We start from the raw sequence: 20,739 nt of genomic DNA, 5'->3' as shown, positions 1-20,739 counted from the left end.
TTATTTTAAAAATAATTGAAAATCCCCTTCCCATCTCCGTAAAAATCCCCGTCCGGTATTCCCCATCCTCGACTCCATGAACATTATGCGGGTACCCTCGGGTATCCGTCCCGCCAAAATCTCCGGAAAAATTATACATATATGTATCATTCTTAAATTATTCTTGTGAAAACAAGTTTAAAAAAAATAGTAAATTAAATTTTATGGAAATAAGATTTAATTAAATTTCATGGTAACGAGCTAAAAGTAAAATAAAATAAATTATGGAAATAAGATTTTTGTTTAAATTAAGATTGTAGTAAATTTAAACATATATGTATTATAATACCATGACGGGGCGGGGCTACGGAGCAGGGATGTGGGCCCGTATAGCATAACACATCCCTGCCCCTTACCCGCTCCATATTTTTCCAGACGGGTATTCCCTACTATTTTCCGGGTGGCACCAGGCGGGTTAAATTGTAATTCCTGTATTTGACAGTATATTCAGAAATCATAATAATACAGGAGATAAATGCCCATAGTTAGATCTACCTAAATTCATATGCAACCTACTAGTTTGGGAATGTGGAACTTGTGACCCCTATCTATGTAGATGTAGTCTATTTGTTTTTCATTGTACAAGTAATAAAACCTATATAAATTAATATATTTTGGATTGATAAAAATATAATTGAAATGGAATATTGAATAATCGAAAAATAATAATTATTAGTTCATTTGTCAATTGACAACCTATATTAATTTATAAATTCATTATTAGCATTTTTTAATGAACATAATATTCAATTTAAAATACGTTACGTCGATGATTCTATTAAATTAAAGATATAAAATACATGAACTAAATCCAGATAACATATACGTTTTAAATGTAATGAATCCTGCAAATTACGTTCATCGTTGTAAACTCCCATCAACTAATAATAAGACTTCGAACGGATTTTAATGATCCGTTGTCTATACGAAAACACCCAATATTTGCACAATCTAATCACATACTTGAATTATCTGAAAAGGAATTAATGTTGAATATATTTTGGACTGTGATTCAAAATTTTGAATTAATTTAATTGTTCTTTAGTATTTTCGCCATCAAAAAATTAATTAAATTAATAAAATAAAAATTTATAGGATAAATTACGAAAGCCCCTCTGAACTTAGATTAAATTACAAAAACCACATCCACCTATTCGTAATTATCAAAAAAAAAAAAAACCCTAACGTTAGTTTATGTCTTAGACCAACCCCTTACAGTGTGACTTTCACGGACTTTTTGATTCTAGTGAATATGCATTACGCAATTTCAGATATTTTATTTTATTTCTCACATATTCAACAGAATGTATCGTAGACTGTACACATTTTCTATTAAAAAACTTGATCAACAGTTAATCAGAGGGGGATTTTGGTTATTACAGATAGGTGAGGGTGTTTTTCGTTATTTAGTCTAAGTTCAGGGGGGTTTTCGTAATTTACCATAAATTTATAAGTAAATTTAAATAAATAGAATCTAGATTCAATGGGCCTCAATCCCAACAAGTCCACTAATAAAGTAAAACAAGATGCAAAAGCCCAAGGCCCAAATATATTAAACGGGCCACGAAAATAAAAAAAGTTCATTTCATACGACACCGTATTACGAAACCCTGAAAACATTTCTTCACACCTACTATAAATTGCCGAAACCCTAATCTTCCACACTCTCCAGCCTCACAGCAACCACCGAGTACAGCAGCAGCAGCCGCCGGCGAAGAAGAAGAAGATGAAGTACAATCCACGTGTCTCCTCGTCCCGGCGCAAGAGCCGCAAGGCGCACTTCACAGCGCCGTCGAGCGTCCGCCGCGTGCTGATGAGCGCGCCGCTCTCCGGCGACCTCCGCACGAAGTACAACGCGCGGTCGATGCCGGTGCGCAAGGACGACGAGGTGCAGGTGGTCCGCGGCACGTACAAGGGGAGAGAAGGAAAGGTGGTGCAGGTGTACCGTAAGAAATGGGTAATCCACATCGAGCGAATCACCCGCGAGAAGGTCAACGGATCCACGGTCAACGTCGGCATCCACCCCTCCAAGGTCGTCATCACCAAGCTCCGCCTTGATAAGGATCGCAAATCTCTGCTCGACCGCAAGGCCAAGGGACGCGCCGCCGCTGACAAGGAGAAGGGCACCAAGTTCACCACCGAAGATATTATGCAGACTATCGATTAGTAGGTTTTTTTTAATCTTTCTGAAATTGAGTACTTTTTTGTTTTATTGTTGGATTTATATTAATGAATGTTGATGCGAGGAAGAGAGGGACGAAATCTATGTTTATTTTGATGGTACTTTTGATTTAGTTTTGTTTCGGTCGAAATGCCGACGTTTCTTAGAGTATTAAATGCGTTGGCCATTTCGTAAATTTTGCTGATAATTGTGTTTTGCATTTCTTGAAATAATTGCGTATTCGAATTCGTGAGATTTGATTGATTTTATTTGCAGTGGTTAAGCTATTTGGAGTATAGATAATTAGATTTGCAATGACTTTTTCATATGCAGTCTATTGAATTTTCATTGTTCGGATTAAATCCGGTACTGCAAATTGCAGGACCATAGCGAGTTGGATCATTTTTGTTTGATAAGTTCAGATTTAAAATTTTGATATTTTTTTTTTTTGCAAGTTGGCCGTCCCTTGTAGGGTTGATTTTAGCCATATACTCTTTTACGGTTCATAGATTGCTCGTTTTCGTCCTAGTACGATCCAGTTTAAGTTGGTTATAGTTTTCATTTGAGGAAAATTGAAATAGCTAAAACTCTTAGATAGATGCACATCTGAGTTAAGTAACTCTTTTGCTTATTTTTCGTATTTAGCTGTCTTATACTTGCTTTGGATATCGTTGATTTTGTCAATGCATTACCCTATGTGTTGGAATCCATGATCGTACTATTTGATAAATTTGGTGTCTATAAATAAAGAGTTCTTCAAGATATTGGTACAAATTTAAGGTTTATTTGTATAGGTGGTTCTACTCTGTGGTTGAGTAAATGATTAATCGTAATTCTCTTCGGGTTTTTTGAGAATAATATAAGAGCATTCCATTTGTGCAATGTTCTAGCAGTTTAAATTGTAATTTTCTATCCGAAAAATTCATATTTTTTTAGAAGCGAGGTATGTTGGCATAAGAAATTATTTGATATATACCACATGTTTTCAAAGTTGGCCTTATAAAATGGCTTTACAAATAGACATTTGTACATCACAAGAATGAAAATTTGTACGCAAACGATCTCTAATTTTTAGCTGTTTAACTTATGCTAAAATTCAAAAACAAAATGATGACGCTTGAAATAAACAAGCAAGCATATAAAGATGAGGAATCAAAAAACTAGATTAACTCTTGTTTGAAGTTCAAAGTTAGATTACAATTTAGTTCAAACGTTTGAACTAAATTCAACTTTAGATCAACCAATTGTACCAGTATCGTTGCACCGAGTTCGCCTGAAATTCTTACTACCTCTACCGACAGAAGGGTAGAGCTATTCCAAAGAAACCAAATGTGCCATGAAACAAAGTTGCAAACCAAAGAGTTAACAACTCCAAAGAATATCTTTCATGCAAAAAATCCTCAACAAGAATGATAAAGGGATAGTTGAAAAACTGAGGAAAACCGACTACCCCATTTGCATCACATCAAATGACGCTTTGATTCCCTACGATCTAAAAATTGTATATCGGTATACAACTTATTTCCAACGCAACTTTCAAAAAAGAAACTCAACTACTACGGCTCTCAAGGTTTCACAGCAAGGCATACACCAAACTTTGGTGTCTTATCCAATGCCTTAGTGTCGAATTCACTGGATATAGTCACAAGTGATTTTCCAGCCAGTTCGTGCTGCAAAACGGCCCCCAGTGAGCCATGATTGTTAAGCTTCACTTTCACGAGCGACAGACTGTCAATTGCGTAAGACCCTCCGACTGATAATGTGTTCTCGTTTGTGGAGAATTTTCTTGCGATCTCACCCACACCAGCACTCCTCTTTGATTGATCCAAATAGTGTATGACTGATACCTTTATAGTGTCCCCTTTGTCACCCCTTAAAAATATTTATTTTATTTTATAATTCTAGTAAAAAATAAAACCAAAATAGGACAAGTGATGCGGTATATACTGTAGACTTACAGAATAATGGAGGCACAGGAATCTGGTTTTGTCACAGTTATGGCGGCGGTGTATTTTGTCAATTTACCGGAAGTTGTCTCGTAACCTGCCTCTGCACCCAATGCAAATGTGGGTGTACCGAGGGTGACTGAAAGATCGATTGGAGGGGTTTGGTTCAGACCAACAGCTGCACTTAGGGCTGCATGAGGGTGAAAGTATTGAAATTCCATCTGCAAAAAGAAAAAAAAAAAAAGAGGGGTGGGGGGGTTCAAGTTAGAGAAAGAGTAAGGCTAATTCTTTATTTATTTTTCTCATCAACTTATGTAGTTAAAACAATAAATTGACAGCGGGTACCTTGCCAGACTCATAATTTGGATATTTCAGTGTGGCGATGGTCTTTGACGAGGGAACGATATCAGTAATCGCTACAGTTGCTGAGATCTGCCAAAACGAAAGGAGGGATCAGTTAAATGAGTATTTACTTTTTTTTTTTTTTTTTTTTTACGAGGTTGGTACTTTTTCTACTCCATCAAAATTAGAAGGTGACTTTTACTTCGAATTGGTTCTTCCAATTGCGAAAATATAATTTATTCTTCAATCTTACTCTGGTTCTTCCAATTGTAATAATTTATTACAACGTAACTGTAAATGGAAAAGAAAAGGAGTTTCACATTAAAAAGGTTTGAGAATCTCACATTCGATTCCGTATCAACTTTGACGTCAAGAAAAGTATTCTTGTACACGTACTGAGCAGCCACATCACCAGATGAGTAGCCTCCTTTTTTCACTGTGGATGTTGTCAAGGCCTGCATTCAAAAGGTAAACGAGATTGATATGAATGCAACTTCAGATTCTACGTAAAACATTTAAGGAATTAAATGATGATGGTAAACAAAAAATAACGGTAAACAATCTAAGCAATTCATAAATGATAATTGGCCAGGGATGTCGTAAGTTAAGTTTGACAAAATCTGAGAGCTCGAGTACAATATTACGAGCAGGAGCTCAACGTGTCCATATTGAAAGGCTTCAGATATAGATCAAAAAAGAGTTCACTCCGAGTTTCAAGCTCAAATTCAATCTCGTTTAGTAAGAAAATGACACATCGAGATTTTGACTAAACAAATGAAAATTTTCCGTTTTCCTTTTGAAGAAATCATTTACACAAATTAGTTTGTCAAGATATTCTTTAGCAATAAGAAGGATATTAAACAAGAGAAAACATTGATAACGGTAACAAAAGTACATCATTGTTCAAACTACATCTACCAAAGTCCCATAGCCAAATTCTATTATAATTACAATAAACTAGATGATCATCATAATATAACTGTTCATAATTTCATTACAGATGAGAATGCGAACACGTCCCTATATTCAACCCAAATACGAGAAACAGTGGCCTCGTTAGACCTTATTCAACCACCATGAATAAATGAAATCACGAAACGAGTTCTTATTCAAAATTTAATAAATCGAGAACAAAATAAGTTCTTCCTACAATTAAAGGCACATTCAACATAAAAATGTTCAGCGTCAATCGGGAACAATAACATATCAACCAAACACTAGCGTATTCAAATTTTAAAATCGAGCATAGCAATATACATATCAATATCCAACTGCATCAATACTTTCCTAATTCCACCTTCCTCCGCCTACAGAGAATCTACTAAAACATATTGCATCTCAATTTTATCTCTCATTGATTTACCACAGGTAGCACATGATCAATGAACGCTGTAACCCTAAAAATAACGACCCAAGGACAAAATTACAAAATCAATGGAAAAATAAAATGCAAACGGATACAAGAAAAAAAGAAGGCATAAGCAGCGAATAAATAATCCACGATAAATACTACAATAAAATAAATAAATAAAAATTGTACCAGTCCAGATTCAGTAACGGAGGAGACGGATAATTTGTGATCGGAGAGATAATCTCTGGTCAGCAGATCTAAAAATAATAAAAAAAAAAAAAAATTTAAAAATCAAAAATCGATCAGAAATTCAAACCAGAAACACGAGATTGAAGAAATTTATGAATTGATGATTTGATCGGAGAATCTGAACCTTTGGCTTTCTTGCCAATATCTGAGAAGAGTCCCGGTCCTTTGCTCATTTTCTGCAGCTGATTCGTTTCTAAATTTGAGTGAGAGAGATTGAATTCGAGAAATTCTGTCAAATTAAAATGAAAGGGAAGAGTGTGTGTGTGTGTGTGTGTGTGGATTGAGGAAGAAGAAATGGAGGAAAACCGTCTTTTCGTGGTGAACACTGAAACGCAGGTTTGGGGGAAAATGGTAAATATTCGGAATTATGGTGGTGATTTAAAATCAGATTGTTGTGGACCGTTGATTTGAATGATCGTACGGTTGAGAGGCAGAAGGTGACGGTCGCTCCGTCACAGGCGTGACACTGTAGAATTTACTGGCTACGTATGTATGTATATATGTATGCAAGTAGTTTTCTAAATTTGCTGCTATTTCGAAATCGTTTTGCCCTTTCCTAATAAGTTATGTTTGTTAAAAGAAATTAAATGGAAATCTAATACTATAAATAAAAAATCTCTATCATTTGTTGATACTTCGGGGCTGTTCACAACGGCTCGATTTTTCAATTTTCTGTTCGGTTTTTTATTTTTTATTTTCTTTTTCGTCGCCTTATTTATTAGTGACAAAATATTTATACTCGAAAGACTAACAAGTAGCACTTTTCAAATTCATTTATTCAAATAATTTTCTTTCGACATCCGTAAACATGATTTCTTTCGATATCCTTATTGAGAAACGAAATATGCCTAAGGGCGGGGGGGGGGGGGGGGGGGTTGAATACATGCTTGACAAATATAGAATCGACTGACTACGTATGAAAGTTCGTTTTCAAAGTTTGCTACATATTTCAAAATCATTGGCGCTACCTAATATGTTTTGTTTGTAAGATTTTTTTTGCATAATTTGACTCATTCTCTTCAAACAAGAAAATCCATATCATCTTTCGATCTTTAGACGGTTTCTAACGGCTAGACTTTTTTATTTTTTTGTTCGACTTTCTTATTAATAGGGAAAATTACGGCCACCCCCTGAGTACGGAAAAAATCACTAGTGTTTGGATAATTACAATCATATTTCTCAACTTGAAAGGTTTTTTCCGTAATTTAAGTATATCTCAGGGGTGGCCGTAATTTGTATTTAGTAATAAATATTTAAACTAAAATACGAACAAATTAAACAACACTTATATATATATATATATATAATAATAATAATAATAATAATATTTCTCTTTATAACCCCCACTAAAAATTTGAACTTTTCATAGCTTATTATATTATAATACAGTTTTTTTTGTCTCTTCTAATTGGAACGTGAAAACGTGAACTAACTCACGTCTCTATGATTATTGATTAGATCATAAAATAATATTGACTTCATAATTAGGTTTTGACATCTTCCAAAATAAACAGCTGATCACACGATTAAATAATTTTAATTATCTTCCCTAAAATAATAATAATTTAAATTATCTGCTAAAGTATATGCTAGTGGGCTTGGTTCGTACGAGGTTTGCTGAGTTTTTACAACCTTTGTGTCACGTTAATTTAGGCTTCACATCTAATGGGCTTCTTAGTCCATATCAGAATAAAATGACGTCATGGTTATTTAAAATACATTATTTAATGAGTTAAATTGCAATTTTTAGTTGTAACTATTGGTATTTAAAAATTATTTGGATGTGTTCAATAATTGTGATTTAGTTCATGGTAATAGTTTTTGTTATAATCTTATATATAAAAGAAAGAAAAGCTGGGCAACCCTAAAAAACCCTAATGGTATTTCTGTAATTATTTATTTTTAATATTTTTTCTCTACTAATTTATAGCTATAAGTTTTAACAATTATTAAAATTAAAACTAACCCGTGAAGAATCATACCTTATTGCTACTTATGTAATTATTTATTTTTAATATTTTTTCTGTACTAATTTTTTAACTATAATTTTCTACAATTATTGATATCCTATTTTTCATCAATATATCTCAAATCTTAAAAAGATTACTACATTATTAAATTTTACTATATTACTGTACTATATTTTCTTATTATGTATTAAATTGGTTTTTTTTCTTTCACTATTTAAATAATACTCCGTGCATCGCACGGGGAAAAAATGCTAGTTATTATTATTAAGAACATATGTTAAGATTGTATTTATACCTAGAACTATTTTTTGATATATAAAACATATTTATGTATAGAATTCCAAACCAACAAAAAAAATTCAAAGCATAACATTTACATTACAAATAGGAGAGTGTAAATGAGTCGAGCTCGCCAGTTTTTTCGAGCTCAAGCTCAAGCTCGTCGAGCTTTCATTTAATAAACTCGAACTCAAGTCAAAATTCGAGATTGAGCTCGAGATTTTATTGAGTCGGCTTAGCTCATTTTAATTCCTAACTACAATTGTTACTTTCAAACTCAATGTTTTCCCACAGTACATCTTTGTCCAATCACTCTCTATGCTTGACAAAACATTGGTCAACAGGCTTGGGCCAACAATATTTTAAAATAGTTAAGAAGATTATAGGCCAAATTTCAACCACCTCCTTGAAATAAAGTGTAATTATAAAAAAGTCCCTACTTTCTGAAAAATTACATCCAGCCTTTTGAAGATTGTAAATTTCTTACATCCACCTCCCTTTGAAGGGGTGTCAATGTAAAAAATCTATAAATTTCAGAGGTAGACGTAATTATAGAAAAACGAGGGATTTGTTCATCAATAGACTTCAGATCAGGGGTTCCGTTGTAATTAGCCCAAATTTTATGTACCCATTATATATACAAAGACCAAGGTTCAAAAAGTTTAGCATGGTGGGCCCGGTATAGGAACTCGGCCCGCCCTTTTAAAATAGATTCAAAAGAAGACAACAACCTTAAAAAAAGAAACTATATATCTAAGAAATGTATTAATTAATGTTTGTCCGGTTTAAAAAAAATTCTCACACCTTTTTCAAAATAAAAATATGTTTATTGAGGGTTTGCAATTTGACTATAAAATATATTTTTTTTTCTTTCAAAAGTCCTTCTTTAATAATCGTGTCCTCGTTAAAGAACAAACAAACAACACTTAATCTATCAAATTCTTCTTCGAATTCAATAACTACAACGATCAATATCATCTCATTCTTATTCTTTCTCGTAAATGAGTTTATGTTTGTTAACCTTATTAAAAAAAAAAAATCAAGACCATTTCAAAAGTTCAATCCTTCAAATATGATTTCACTGTTACAGTGAGAAAATAAAAGAGTCATTTTATTTTATAAATTCTTATTACATAATTTGACTGCTACCGTTTATTGTGCATAATCTCAAATCATAAACAAACATTACTTTTATTCTCAAATTATTATCTCAAAGTATTTCTTCAAAATAAAATAATAATAACTATCAAAATCATTCAAAAAATTACTTTCATTTCTTAAATTATTCTTGTAAGAATCTTTATTTTCAAAAAAGAAATAGAAAAATAAATCCCAAAGTACTTTCATAGTTTCACCCATCCCATTCGCACCCCACGCGTATGGAACGCGTAAACGACGACCAATAAAAGTCTATTCCCCCACTAGACAATTGACTTAGTCAAAAAAATCACCTTTAATAATTAATACTGTTAATTAACATAATCTAAATTTAATTAGTATTTATGATTAATCATTTTCCCTTTCCCATTACCTTAAATTTCTCATTATTTTAATGTCAATTTATAGCTTTACGCGCTCAACAACCAATTGAAACTCAGACGACAAAATCGGAAAGAAGAATCTCTCATAATTCATAATTCATAAATCATAATAATTATAATATAATATAATATATAAAAAATGTAAATATTTTCTTAATCGTCACTTTCTAGGTAGGTTGACTTCTTCTTCGACGAAGCTTCAATTTCCATTGTTAATTGTTGCAAGTTGCGCAGCACTTTCTCTCTCTACATTTTTTCAATGGCTGCCTATATTACGAGTTGAAACGCAACGACTGGTTTCACAGAAAGGGGAAAAAAGGAATTAATTTTAATTTACAGACGAAAAGATAGGATTTTTTGATTTTGAATTTAGGGCGGGGAAATAATGGAGAATTTATTGAGTGAAAATTGGAATTTCGAGTCGAAACATGCGACGGCGGAGGCGTTGCAGCGGTGGCGCGATCGGTGTTCGGTGGTGAAAAACCCCAAGCGCCGCTTCAGATTCACCGCCAATATCCCCAAGCGCAACGAGGCTTCTGAAATGCGCAAAACCAATAAGGTTTTTCTTTTCGCCCCCGTATTTTTTTTATTTACAAAATTGAGAATTATAGTATTAAATTATTAATTAAGAGAAAATGGAAAAGGGCAAGAATGTCTTAAAATAAATCTAGAATGGAAGTGACAAACATATGTTTTCACATCAAAATAAATCGGTACACTAGAATCTCGATAAGTTAATATAATAATTTCTCTTGGTCCCGACTTGGTGAAAACATGTTAAATTATTAACTCGATAATTTAATACTTCGCTAAATTAATAGAATTTCCATTTCCATAGTTCCGACTGTAGTAATTTGTAGAGGTTTAACTGTAGAGTATAACCTCGATAAATTAATACTCGACCTCGCTTAGATAATAATTAGCTTTTGGTCCCAACTCGGTCACATATTATTTTATTAGTTGGATAATTTAATATTTCGCTAAATTAACAGAAATTTGTTAATCTCAATTGAATTAATTTACAGAGTTTTACCTGTATTACGTAATTGAAATTGTAATTGTATTTTTTTTACCATCATTGTGCTAAAATTCTAGTATTAGTAATATTTTTAAATAAAATCTAATTTTTTAGCAATTTAAAAAGATAAATTTTAGCTATTGTTTTGATAATGTGGCTAACAATAATATATTGTATGGGGACAAAATTTTCAGGAGAAATTGAGAATTGCAGTTCTTGTATCCAAAGCTGCAATTCACTTTGTAAAAGGTAAAATTTTGTTTGATTTTTATTAATTTTATTATTTTTCCAATCTTTTATGCCGATTCTTTTCCAAAATATTTATATTTCAGGTGTGCACCTAACCGATTATAGTGTTCCCAAAGAAGTCGAAGCTGCCGGTTTCCAAATATGCGCCGACGAGCTAGCTTCCATCGCCGAAGGGCACGACGTAAAAAAGCTAAAAACCCACGGTGGGGCCCACGGCATTGCCGCCAAGCTCGCCACGAGCCCCACCACCGGCCTCCCCACCGGAGCCGACGCCCTAAACCGCCGCCAGCAAATCTACGGCATCAACAAATTCGAAGAGGTCCAATCCCGCAGCTTCTGGCTCTTCGTCTACGAAGCGCTCCATGACATGACTCTCATGATCCTCGCCGTGTGCGCCTTCTTCTCTCTCATAGTTGGCATTGCCACCGAGGGTTGGCCCAGTGGGGCCCACGACGGCCTCGGAATCGTGGCCAGCATTCTCCTCGTCGTTTTCGTCACTGCAACTAGCGATTACCGACAGTCGTTGCAATTCAAGGATTTGGACAAGGAGAAGAAGAAGATCTCGATCCAAGTGACGAGGAACGGCTACCGACAGAAGCTCTCAATCTACGAGCTCCTGCCGGGTGATATCGTGCACCTCGCCATAGGCGATCAAGTCCCTGCGGACGGTTTATTCCTCGAGGGGTTCTCCGTCTTGATCGACGAGTCAAGCCTGACGGGCGAGAGCGAGCCCGTTATAATTAGCGATGAGAATCCGTTTCTACTCTCCGGTACGAAAGTGCAAGACGGTTCTTGCAAGATGCTCGTCACTAATGTCGGCATGCGGACGCAGTGGGGGAAGTTGATGGCGACGCTCACGGAAGGAGGCGACGACGAAACCCCGTTGCAGGTTAAACTCAACGGAGTTGCGACGGTTATTGGGAAAATCGGACTCTTCTTCGCCATAGTGACTTTCGCGGTCTTGGTCCAAAAAATCTTCATTAGGAAATTGCAAGACGGTACGACCTTAATTTGGTCAGGCGACGACGCGCTCGAATTGCTCGAATATTTCGCAGTCGCCGTCACTATTGTGGTCGTCGCGGTGCCCGAAGGGCTCCCTCTAGCCGTCACATTGAGCTTGGCCTTCGCCATGAAGAAGATGATGAACGACAAAGCACTAGTCCGCCACCTGGCGGCGTGCGAGACGATGGGGTCCGCCACGAGCATATGCAGCGACAAGACCGGGACCCTGACGACAAACCACATGACGGTCGTGAAGTCGTGCATCGGCATGACCGTGAGCGATGTGGTCCCGGGCCAGCAGCAGCAGCTGCCCGGGCCCGCGGTGGAGGTCCTCCTCCAATCGATCTTCAACAACACCGCCGGAGAGGTGGTGGTCAACGAGGAAGGTAAGCGCGAGATTTTGGGGACCCCCACCGAGACCGCCATACTCGAATTCGGCCTCTCGCTCGGAGGTGATTTCCACATGGAGAGAAACACGTGTAAGCTCGTGAAAATCGAGCCGTTTAATTCGACTAAAAAGCGAATGGGGGTCGTTTTGGAGCTTCCTGATCAAGGGGGTCTACGGGCCCATACGAAGGGGGCATCAGAAATAGTACTGGCGGCATGCGACAAGGCGATCGATTCGAACGGTGAAGTGGTGCCGCTCGACGACGCGTCGCGGGATTATTTGACGGAGACTATCGACCAGTTTGCCAACGAGGCGCTACGGACGCTATGCCTTGCTTACACGGATCTGGAAAACGGGGTTTCTGCTGACGAGGCGATTCCCTCTTCCGGATTTACATGTATCGGAATTGTGGGAATCAAAGATCCCGTCCGCCCGGGTGTTAGAGAATCCGTTGCACTTTGCCGTTCGGCTGGAGTAACTGTACGGATGGTAACTGGAGACAACATCAACACTGCGAAAGCCATTGCTAGAGAATGTGGGATACTTACTGATGACGGTATTGCTATTGAGGGCCCCGTTTTCCGTGAGATGAGCTTGGAGCAATTACAAGAAGTGATTCCCAAGATTCAGGTGATTAATTAGCTTCGCGTATTTCTCTGTATTATATTAATTTTTTTTTTTAAATTTAATTTTGTTACTGATATCGATTATTTCTCGCAGGTGATGGCTCGTTCGTCGCCTTTGGACAAGCATACATTAGTGAAGCATTTGAGGACAACTTTTAATGAAGTTGTTGCTGTAACTGGCGACGGAACAAACGATGCTCCCGCACTACACGAAGCGGATATCGGACTTGCTATGGGCATCGCTGGAACCGAGGTGATTTTTTATATTAATTTTATAATTAAATATAAAGTAGCATCATTTGTTTTTTATTTATTTATTTATTTGAATTTTAGGTTGCGAAAGAGAGCGCTGATGTCATAATTCTGGACGACAATTTCTCGACCATCGTGACCGTGGCCAAGTGGGGCCGTTCGGTGTACGTGAACATTCAAAAGTTTGTGCAGTTCCAGCTGACTGTTAATATCGTTGCGTTGGTCGTGAACTTCTCTTCGGCTTGTTTAACCGGTAATAAAGAAAAACTTATTTTTAGAATTATATATTCCAATCATATAAAAAAAGTTTATTCTTAATTTTTCGAATGAAATGTTAATTTTCAGGAAGTGCTCCCCTAACGGCGGTTCAGCTTCTGTGGGTGAACATGATTATGGATACACTAGGCGCGCTCGCACTAGCTACCGAGCCGCCAAATGAGGCACTAATGACGAAAACGCCCGTCGGAAGAAAGGGTAATTTCATAAGTGCTGTCATGTGGAGAAACATCCTAGGCCAGTCGTTGTATCAGTTCTTCGTGATATGGTTTCTTCAAGCCTACGGAGAATCGGTTTTCAAACTTAACGGAAGCTCGAATTCCGGATTGATCCTAAATACGATTATTTTCAACACTTTTGTCTTTTGCCAGGTAAATTTATTTTCTGTTTTTATTTTTAATTTTTTTAATTTTTGCTCCATATTTTTTATCTTGAATTTATTTTAAAAATTTATTTATTTGGGCAGCTGTTCAATGAGGTGAACTCGAGGGACATGGAGAAAATAAACGTGCTCGAGGGCATTTTGGGAAATAATGTTTTCGTGACGGTTCTTGGCTCGACTGTAGTTTTTCAGATCGTGATTATTGAATACCTCGGGACTTTTGCGAATACGATTCCTCTGACTTTAGTGCAGTGGTTTGTGTGCGTTTTTATCGGGTTTTTGAGCATGCCGATTGCTGCGGGAGTGAAGAAGTATATTCCTATGGATAGTTGAAGACATAACACAAATTAATGCAACTGTGACAATAATTTTATTGGATTTAATTGTAAGAAATTCTTGATTTCATTGGCTTCTTAGGTATTTAATTAATAATTAATCATCTGTTATTAGTGTAGGATTTTTACTTCTTTTATTTATGTATAGTTGATTTATTTCACTGATTGTTGTTAATTTGTTTATGACTGCTGCAAACAGAAAAGTTGACTGGAATTTAATCATCTGTTACTCTCGATTTCTGGCGATTTCGACTCGAAAATTTCCGACTTTGGCTCAATATTTATTTTTGTTCAATCGGCCTTATTCTTCGCATGTTATTATTAGATTGTGTATCTTTAATTATGGGTGAAAATCGGCACGTAATTTCTAAAATTCACTTATTTATATTCATAATATTCAACTTTAAAACCTTTTTGTTATTTAAATTTTTAAAATTCCAATTTCTTATTTTTTCGAAAAAAGGTTTGAGATTTGGATTTTCGATTCAAATTCAATTTCTAAATAATTCTTAATATTCAAATTAATTTTTTTTCATCTAAGTTGTTTTTAGGCAATTACGGCCACCCCTTAAGTTATGGTCAAATTATAAAAAAACCCTCCGGTTTGGGTAATTATAGCCACTCCTCAGCTATGTAAATTATACCTCTAGAAGTAAACTTAGGGATGTTAAATAGGTAAAACCGAACTGAATATACGATTTGGTTCGGTAAATAACCGAATTACATAAATTTGATGTAAAAATATTTAAAATGAGAGGGGTGGCCGTAATTTGTCCGATTTTCCAAATTCCAATTTCGATTTTCCGGATTTTGGAACAAAATTGGAACAAAAATGGAATTAGTTTTTCAGATCGATACGATTTTCGATTTTCGTGCCTACTCCTCACCAAAACCAATGATTAAAAGCTTCCTGAACTATAACTAACCTCTGCTTATTAAAACTAAAAAAACTCTTCAATGTTTCTGAATTTTTTTTACTCAATACCCATTTATTTAATTTTTAAATTAATTTAAAAGCAAACAACTGCAGCCAAACAAGAATTGAAAATTCTTGTACTATAACATATCTTGGTATTTTATACATAATTACTGGACCACAACTTAAAAATTAAAAAACCAGCTGCACACTGCAGAATGAGACCATGGTTATTTAATGTAAACCTCAGTACAAGTTTACAGACAACCATGTGATCAAAAATTTCACCATGAATCAAACCAAACAAGGACCATTTGATAAATTATATACAGTCAGAGGGCTAAAAATCAAATCTTTATTTTTTTTCTTCAAAAAAAATTCATCCCCTATTGTTATAAATTTGTATAGTGTAATAATCAAACCATGATTTAATTTTGATTTGAACAGTAAATTCCTAAGCAGAATGATTATATTGGGCTTTATGACAACAAAGACAGCACATTGTAACACCAAACAAAGACAATATTGTTCTAATTAACATGCTTTTTTCAATGGCCCCCAAAAAATTGCAATAATAATAAATAATAATAAATAAATAAAAGAAAAAGAAAATAATAAAAATAAATAAATAAATAAAAACCAACCAAACACTACTAAAAAAAAAAAATTGGCAATCCCACATCCAACTGGCTATTGTACTTTAGTCAACTTATTATTCATCACTTGTAAGCTAAAGATTTACTTTTTTTTTTCGGGTTTTCTTGATTATACGCAAATTCGTCATTTTGTCGTAAGGGCTAAAAAATATCATACCATATGTTGGTATTTAACTCTAGTTATAGCAAAAAGAATCCAATTTTACGCAGATTAATATTCTGATATATATTCTACGAGGGACTGTCTTGATCACCATCGTCAAAATCGAGTCTTCTTTTGGTACCAACTCTCGATGCATTTGTCGACTCATCGATTTGCGACGAATTGGGAGGAATAGCCGCAGATTCTGGGGTTTTCAGCGTCAACATTTCTTGAAGTAAACGATAAAACGAAGAAGTATGCTCCTATTCGAACGAGGGAAAAAAAACGTTTAAATTTTACGAGTCACTCCATATCAAATGAGGTAAAGATAAATTAAAAACAAAATAAGATAAAAAAACTCACTTTCTCCAAAGATGGAACTAAATCGATCTTAGAATCCAATTCCGTTTTCGTTAATTGAAAATTATAAGCTGCTAAAACCGATGCTGCTGCAATAGTAGATGATTGATGTTCCACTAGATTTATCTCTGCGCGCAAATTAAACAAGTTCATCAAATACTTAAAAAAGCAATCTTTAAAAAACTTAAAAAAAAAAAAACCGGAAAATTAATTACCTCCGATTATGGTGAAAATAACCTCAGCAGCTTCGATCACGAGTTCTCGACGCCTAGTTTCTTCGTCGCAGAATTTAGTGACGAAGTAGTTGAGATAAGCGAACGGGGTGACGGAATTCATTTTCCATTCCAATGTATGAAGGACCATTAATTCCATTTTCTGAATCGTATTTCCTTGAAAATTATATCCCTCTACATGATACCGAGTTACCGGCATTGCTCGAATTTCCTCCATTTTTGCAGCCAGAGATAAACAAGCCACCGATAATAATTTAATATTCCACAATTGCCCTTCCTATAATATATCGAAAAATAATCAAGAAAATGTCGTAGTTAAATTCAAAACCAACACACCAAAAATATACTTACAGAAATCCATCTTCGTGCTAGAAACCGATCGATATAAATCAACGAGAGGTAAGCAGTACGGTATTGATATCTGAAGATGGCCTTTGTCTGCAAACAAGAAAATTTCAAATTTCCAAAAAAATAAAATAAATTACTTTTATTTTTTTATTTTTTGAGAAAATTACAGACATCTATAATCCATTTGATGGCGTCGGAACGGGCGACTTTAAGCCACCTTCTTTGATTCCATCGAAACGCGATTTCTCGTTTGATGGGCCCATATCTACAAGCCCATAGAGGCACACAAACCAAGCCCAAATCGACTAAAGATAATAGTACAAGCCCAAGTCGGCTAAGGCCTAAACTGGCATGATCTAAACAGTTAGGCCCAAGTTGACCCATATTAAGTGGCTTAGGCCCATGAGAATATATATCTCCATATAAATACCCGGAAACCTCACAATTAAAGGGACGCAATTCATAACTCCCTAGCAGTCTCAAGAATTCTCTGAATTCTTCTATCATACAAAGCTGACTTGAGCGTCGGAGGGTTTTCGCCGGGACCAATCCCGGCGCCCTAACGACTTTTTGTGATGCAGGTAGTGCCCACGCGAGGAATCAAGAAGTGCGATGGAGGAATTGCAAACCGTGACGTGGAATCGTACCACATCATTTTGGCGCCGTCTGTGGGAAACACTACCTAATCATTGAGAATGAAGTTCCACTCATGAAGAACAGATGACGTTGGCAATGGCAGAAGAGAAAAAGAAGTATCCCTTCAAAATACAACTTGGAAGTTGAACACTCCATAAAAGTCGATAGAGAGATTATAGGCTCAACCTGAAAGTCAGTGTCGACATCAAGCTCAGTCCTGAAAAGGTCAATGGTCCCTCCGGAACAAGCGTTAACTCAAATTTGTGGAAATTCATTGATCACATTGACAAGTCCTCCAATGGCACGCCCCTTCGCCGCCACCGGCTCCTCATTGAACAAGTGTTTTATGCACTGCAGCCATTCAACAATTTGCCATCTGTTTGTAGGTTGACACTTTTGAGTTATCATTACTGAAGTCGCCGGCATCCACAAAGCAGCTGACGTCCAAGCCGACACTATGCACTATAGCTACCAGCCGATGTAGCCTGAAAATGTCACCTTAGAACCGAGAAATTTGTGGAGTCCCTTTGATGCATGCACTCTAGCCCTTGTTGGCTCCTCATAGAGCAATTTCTTTATGTACTACAGTCATTCTATAATTTATCAGCTCTTTGCAGGTTGAAATCTATTGAGTTGTCATTACTGAAGTTGTGACATTCACAAAGTACCCGCCGTCCAAGCCGGCATTATGCACCATACCTACCAGCCGATGTGGCCCGAAAATGACACCTTAGAACCGGCCATTTGTGAAAGTTTCTATTGAGTAACCTTTTTATGAACTGCTACCATTCTATAGTTTATTAGCTCTTTGCAGGTTAACATCTTTTGACTTGTCATTACTCAAAACGCGATGCACAAAGAAACCTCCGTCCAAGCTGGCACTTTGAACCGTTTCTACCCGCTAGTGCGGCCTAAAAACGCCACCTTGGAATATCAGCATCAATGGCGGCATTTTTTGAGTAGTCGTCTCCCGATGCGGTATCGTTTGAACTATCGTCACCCAACCTTGGAATCAGCCGTTTTACGAGCCACCACCTCGCGAAGCACCATCTCGAAATTATGATATATGGTTACATCTCTTTGCAGGTTGACACCTTTTCAAATGTCATCACCAATGGCGGCATTTTTTGAGTTGTCATCTCCCTATGCGGTATCGTTTGAACTGCCGTCATCCAACCTTCAAATTCGCCATTTCACGAGCCACTACCTCGCGAAGCACCATCTCGAAATTGTGATATATGATTACATCTCTATGCAGGTTGACACCTTTTGAAATTTTATCACCATTGGCAACATTTTTTGAGTTGTCCTCTCCCCATGCGGTATCGTTTGAATTGTCATCACCCAACCTTGGAAGCAGCCGTTTTACGAGCAACCACCTCATGAAGCACCATCTTGAAATTATGATATATGGTTACATTTCTTTGCAGGTTAACACCTTTCGAAATGTCATCACCCATGGCGGCATTTTTTAATTTTTCATCTCCCCATGTGGTATTGTTTGAACTGTCGCCACCCAAGCTGGTACTTTTTGAATCATCTTCATCCAACACCCATCATCACCCAAGATGACATCTTTTAAACAACCGTCACCCAAGGTGGAAAATTTTTAATTATCATACCCAAGGCGGCATCCTTTGAGTTGTCATTATTCAAGATCCGACGAAAAATCGACAAGCCTTGTATCTGCATCCACAAACCGCCACTATGTGAAGACAAAAAGCCATTACCTTCCACTTTGCAGTATCCGTCCAAGATGGCACCTTGTGGGCGAAACAAATAACGTCACGAAACTCACCAACTCATAAATAATCATATTGCAGGTTGCATCCCCCAAATTCGCCACCTCGCAATTGACAACTTCCATACAAGTCGACGTCTATGGTTACCACAGCTAGTCTTTTCAAAACGGCATACCTTAAGCGCTCTCATTCTAAGACGTCATCTCTAATTAGTTGTCATCTTCAAAGATAGTATGACCATGTCCTTCCAAGACGACACATCTTGAGCCGTCTTGCCGCTGATTGGCTTGCAAGCTGCCACCCAAAAAGTTATTACCTCTAATTAATTGTCTTATTTCAGGTTGTCCCCTTCCAAGACGACACCCTTGATTTGTCTCATTCCAAGTCGGTACACTCTAAGCTAGCAACTCGCGGTCTGTCCTCTGGTGGCTTAGTTAAGAACTTGAAAAACTTTGAGATGGCATCCTATAGTCCATATCTAATTGGCTCGATTAAAGACCTTGTACACCCAATCTTATGTTTTTTCGTTGATAACTTGGTACCCAAACATGTGTTTTTTATGCAGGAAATTCCTCGTGAACATGTGATTTTTATGGAGGAAACTCTTCGTTTCTCCCGATTTAATATGATTGTCGAGGGATTATTTTTATTCTCGGATATTTATTTCAGGTTCGAGGATTATCTTGAGGTCTTGACTGTTAATACAGGAATGCACCACGCTCTATTACTACTTGTCATTCCGGGGCAACACCATCATTCACAATTTTACGAATTGCTATTAGACACACGACTCTTGCAGAGCTCTATATAATCCGTTTAACATCAATCATTATATCACGAATTGTGCACAGACACACGACTCCTCCAGATTTGCCAACTTGAAAATGAAGTGTGTCACGAGTTGGCAAGCCATCAATCGCCACTTGATTAATTGTTGAGCCGCCCACGACATTATGAGCAGCCTACTTGCCAATGGCAAGACAAGCCATCAAATTTCACTTCTACTAATTATTGATCTGCCAACTTGGCGATGGCATGTCAATCGGCTGTCATTTCCACTAATCATTGAGCCGACACGACCTCACGATGCCTACTTGTTAATGATAGCGCAAGCTGCCAACTGTCACTATAAATTTTTGAGTTGACCACGGTCTCACTTGTTATTTATTTGCCAATGGCATGCAACCGTCATTTCTACTAATCGTTGAGCAACTCACCGTCTCATGAGCTACCAATTTGTCAACGGCATCGCGAAATGCCCTACAACTATTTTCATCAATCGCCAAGTTGCTTCCACTAC

General features: G+C 36.6%; 4 protein-coding genes across 4 annotated transcripts; 2 read left to right on the top strand and 2 right to left on the bottom strand.

Moving 5' to 3' along the window:
- The first annotated feature begins 1,632 nt into the window (after nt 1-1,632).
- LOC105966623 (large ribosomal subunit protein uL24z) lies at nt 1,633-2,376 on the top strand. The gene has a single exon (XM_012991217.2). It carries the CDS (start codon nt 1,766-1,768, stop codon nt 2,204-2,206), a length of 441 nt encoding a protein of 146 aa, XP_012846671.1. The 5' UTR covers nt 1,633-1,765; the 3' UTR covers nt 2,207-2,376.
- A 1,171-nt stretch (nt 2,377-3,547) lies between these two features.
- LOC105966632 (mitochondrial outer membrane protein porin 2) lies at nt 3,548-6,663 on the bottom strand. Its single transcript, XM_012991226.2, has 6 exons — nt 6,213-6,663; nt 6,029-6,096; nt 4,833-4,943; nt 4,492-4,578; nt 4,159-4,367; nt 3,548-4,072 (listed from the first exon to the last, which is right to left on the bottom strand). Exons 1-6 carry the CDS (start codon nt 6,259-6,261, stop codon nt 3,766-3,768), a joined length of 831 nt encoding a protein of 276 aa, XP_012846680.1. The 5' UTR covers nt 6,262-6,663; the 3' UTR covers nt 3,548-3,765.
- Nucleotides 6,664-9,984: 3,321 nt separating this feature from the next.
- LOC105966621 (calcium-transporting ATPase 2, plasma membrane-type) lies at nt 9,985-14,666 on the top strand. The gene is made up of 7 exons (XM_012991212.2): nt 9,985-10,437; nt 11,091-11,145; nt 11,229-13,165; nt 13,256-13,414; nt 13,495-13,666; nt 13,759-14,060; nt 14,156-14,666. The coding sequence occupies exons 1-7, from the start codon at nt 10,264-10,266 to the stop codon at nt 14,402-14,404; spliced, it is 3,048 nt and encodes a 1,015-aa protein (XP_012846666.1). The 5' UTR covers nt 9,985-10,263; the 3' UTR covers nt 14,405-14,666.
- Nucleotides 14,667-16,014: 1,348 nt separating this feature from the next.
- Nucleotides 16,015-19,564, bottom strand: LOC105966617 (cyclin-D5-1). Its single transcript, XM_088826746.1, has 8 exons — nt 19,428-19,564; nt 18,875-19,091; nt 17,691-17,743; nt 17,233-17,326; nt 17,065-17,151; nt 16,696-16,990; nt 16,484-16,608; nt 16,015-16,383 (listed from the first exon to the last, which is right to left on the bottom strand). The coding sequence occupies exons 1-8, from the start codon at nt 19,562-19,564 to the stop codon at nt 16,210-16,212; spliced, it is 1,182 nt and encodes a 393-aa protein (XP_088682872.1). The 3' UTR covers nt 16,015-16,209.
- Between the last annotated feature and the right edge of the window lie 1,175 nt (nt 19,565-20,739).

Source organism: Erythranthe guttata, chromosome 12, assembly GCF_056151865.1.
Source record: "Erythranthe guttata isolate IM_541 chromosome 12, IM_541, whole genome shotgun sequence".
Taxonomy (NCBI): domain Eukaryota; kingdom Viridiplantae; phylum Streptophyta; class Magnoliopsida; order Lamiales; family Phrymaceae; genus Erythranthe; species Erythranthe guttata.
Note: the sequence above shows the minus strand (reverse complement) of the source record. Positions and strands in the feature narration are given on the sequence as shown.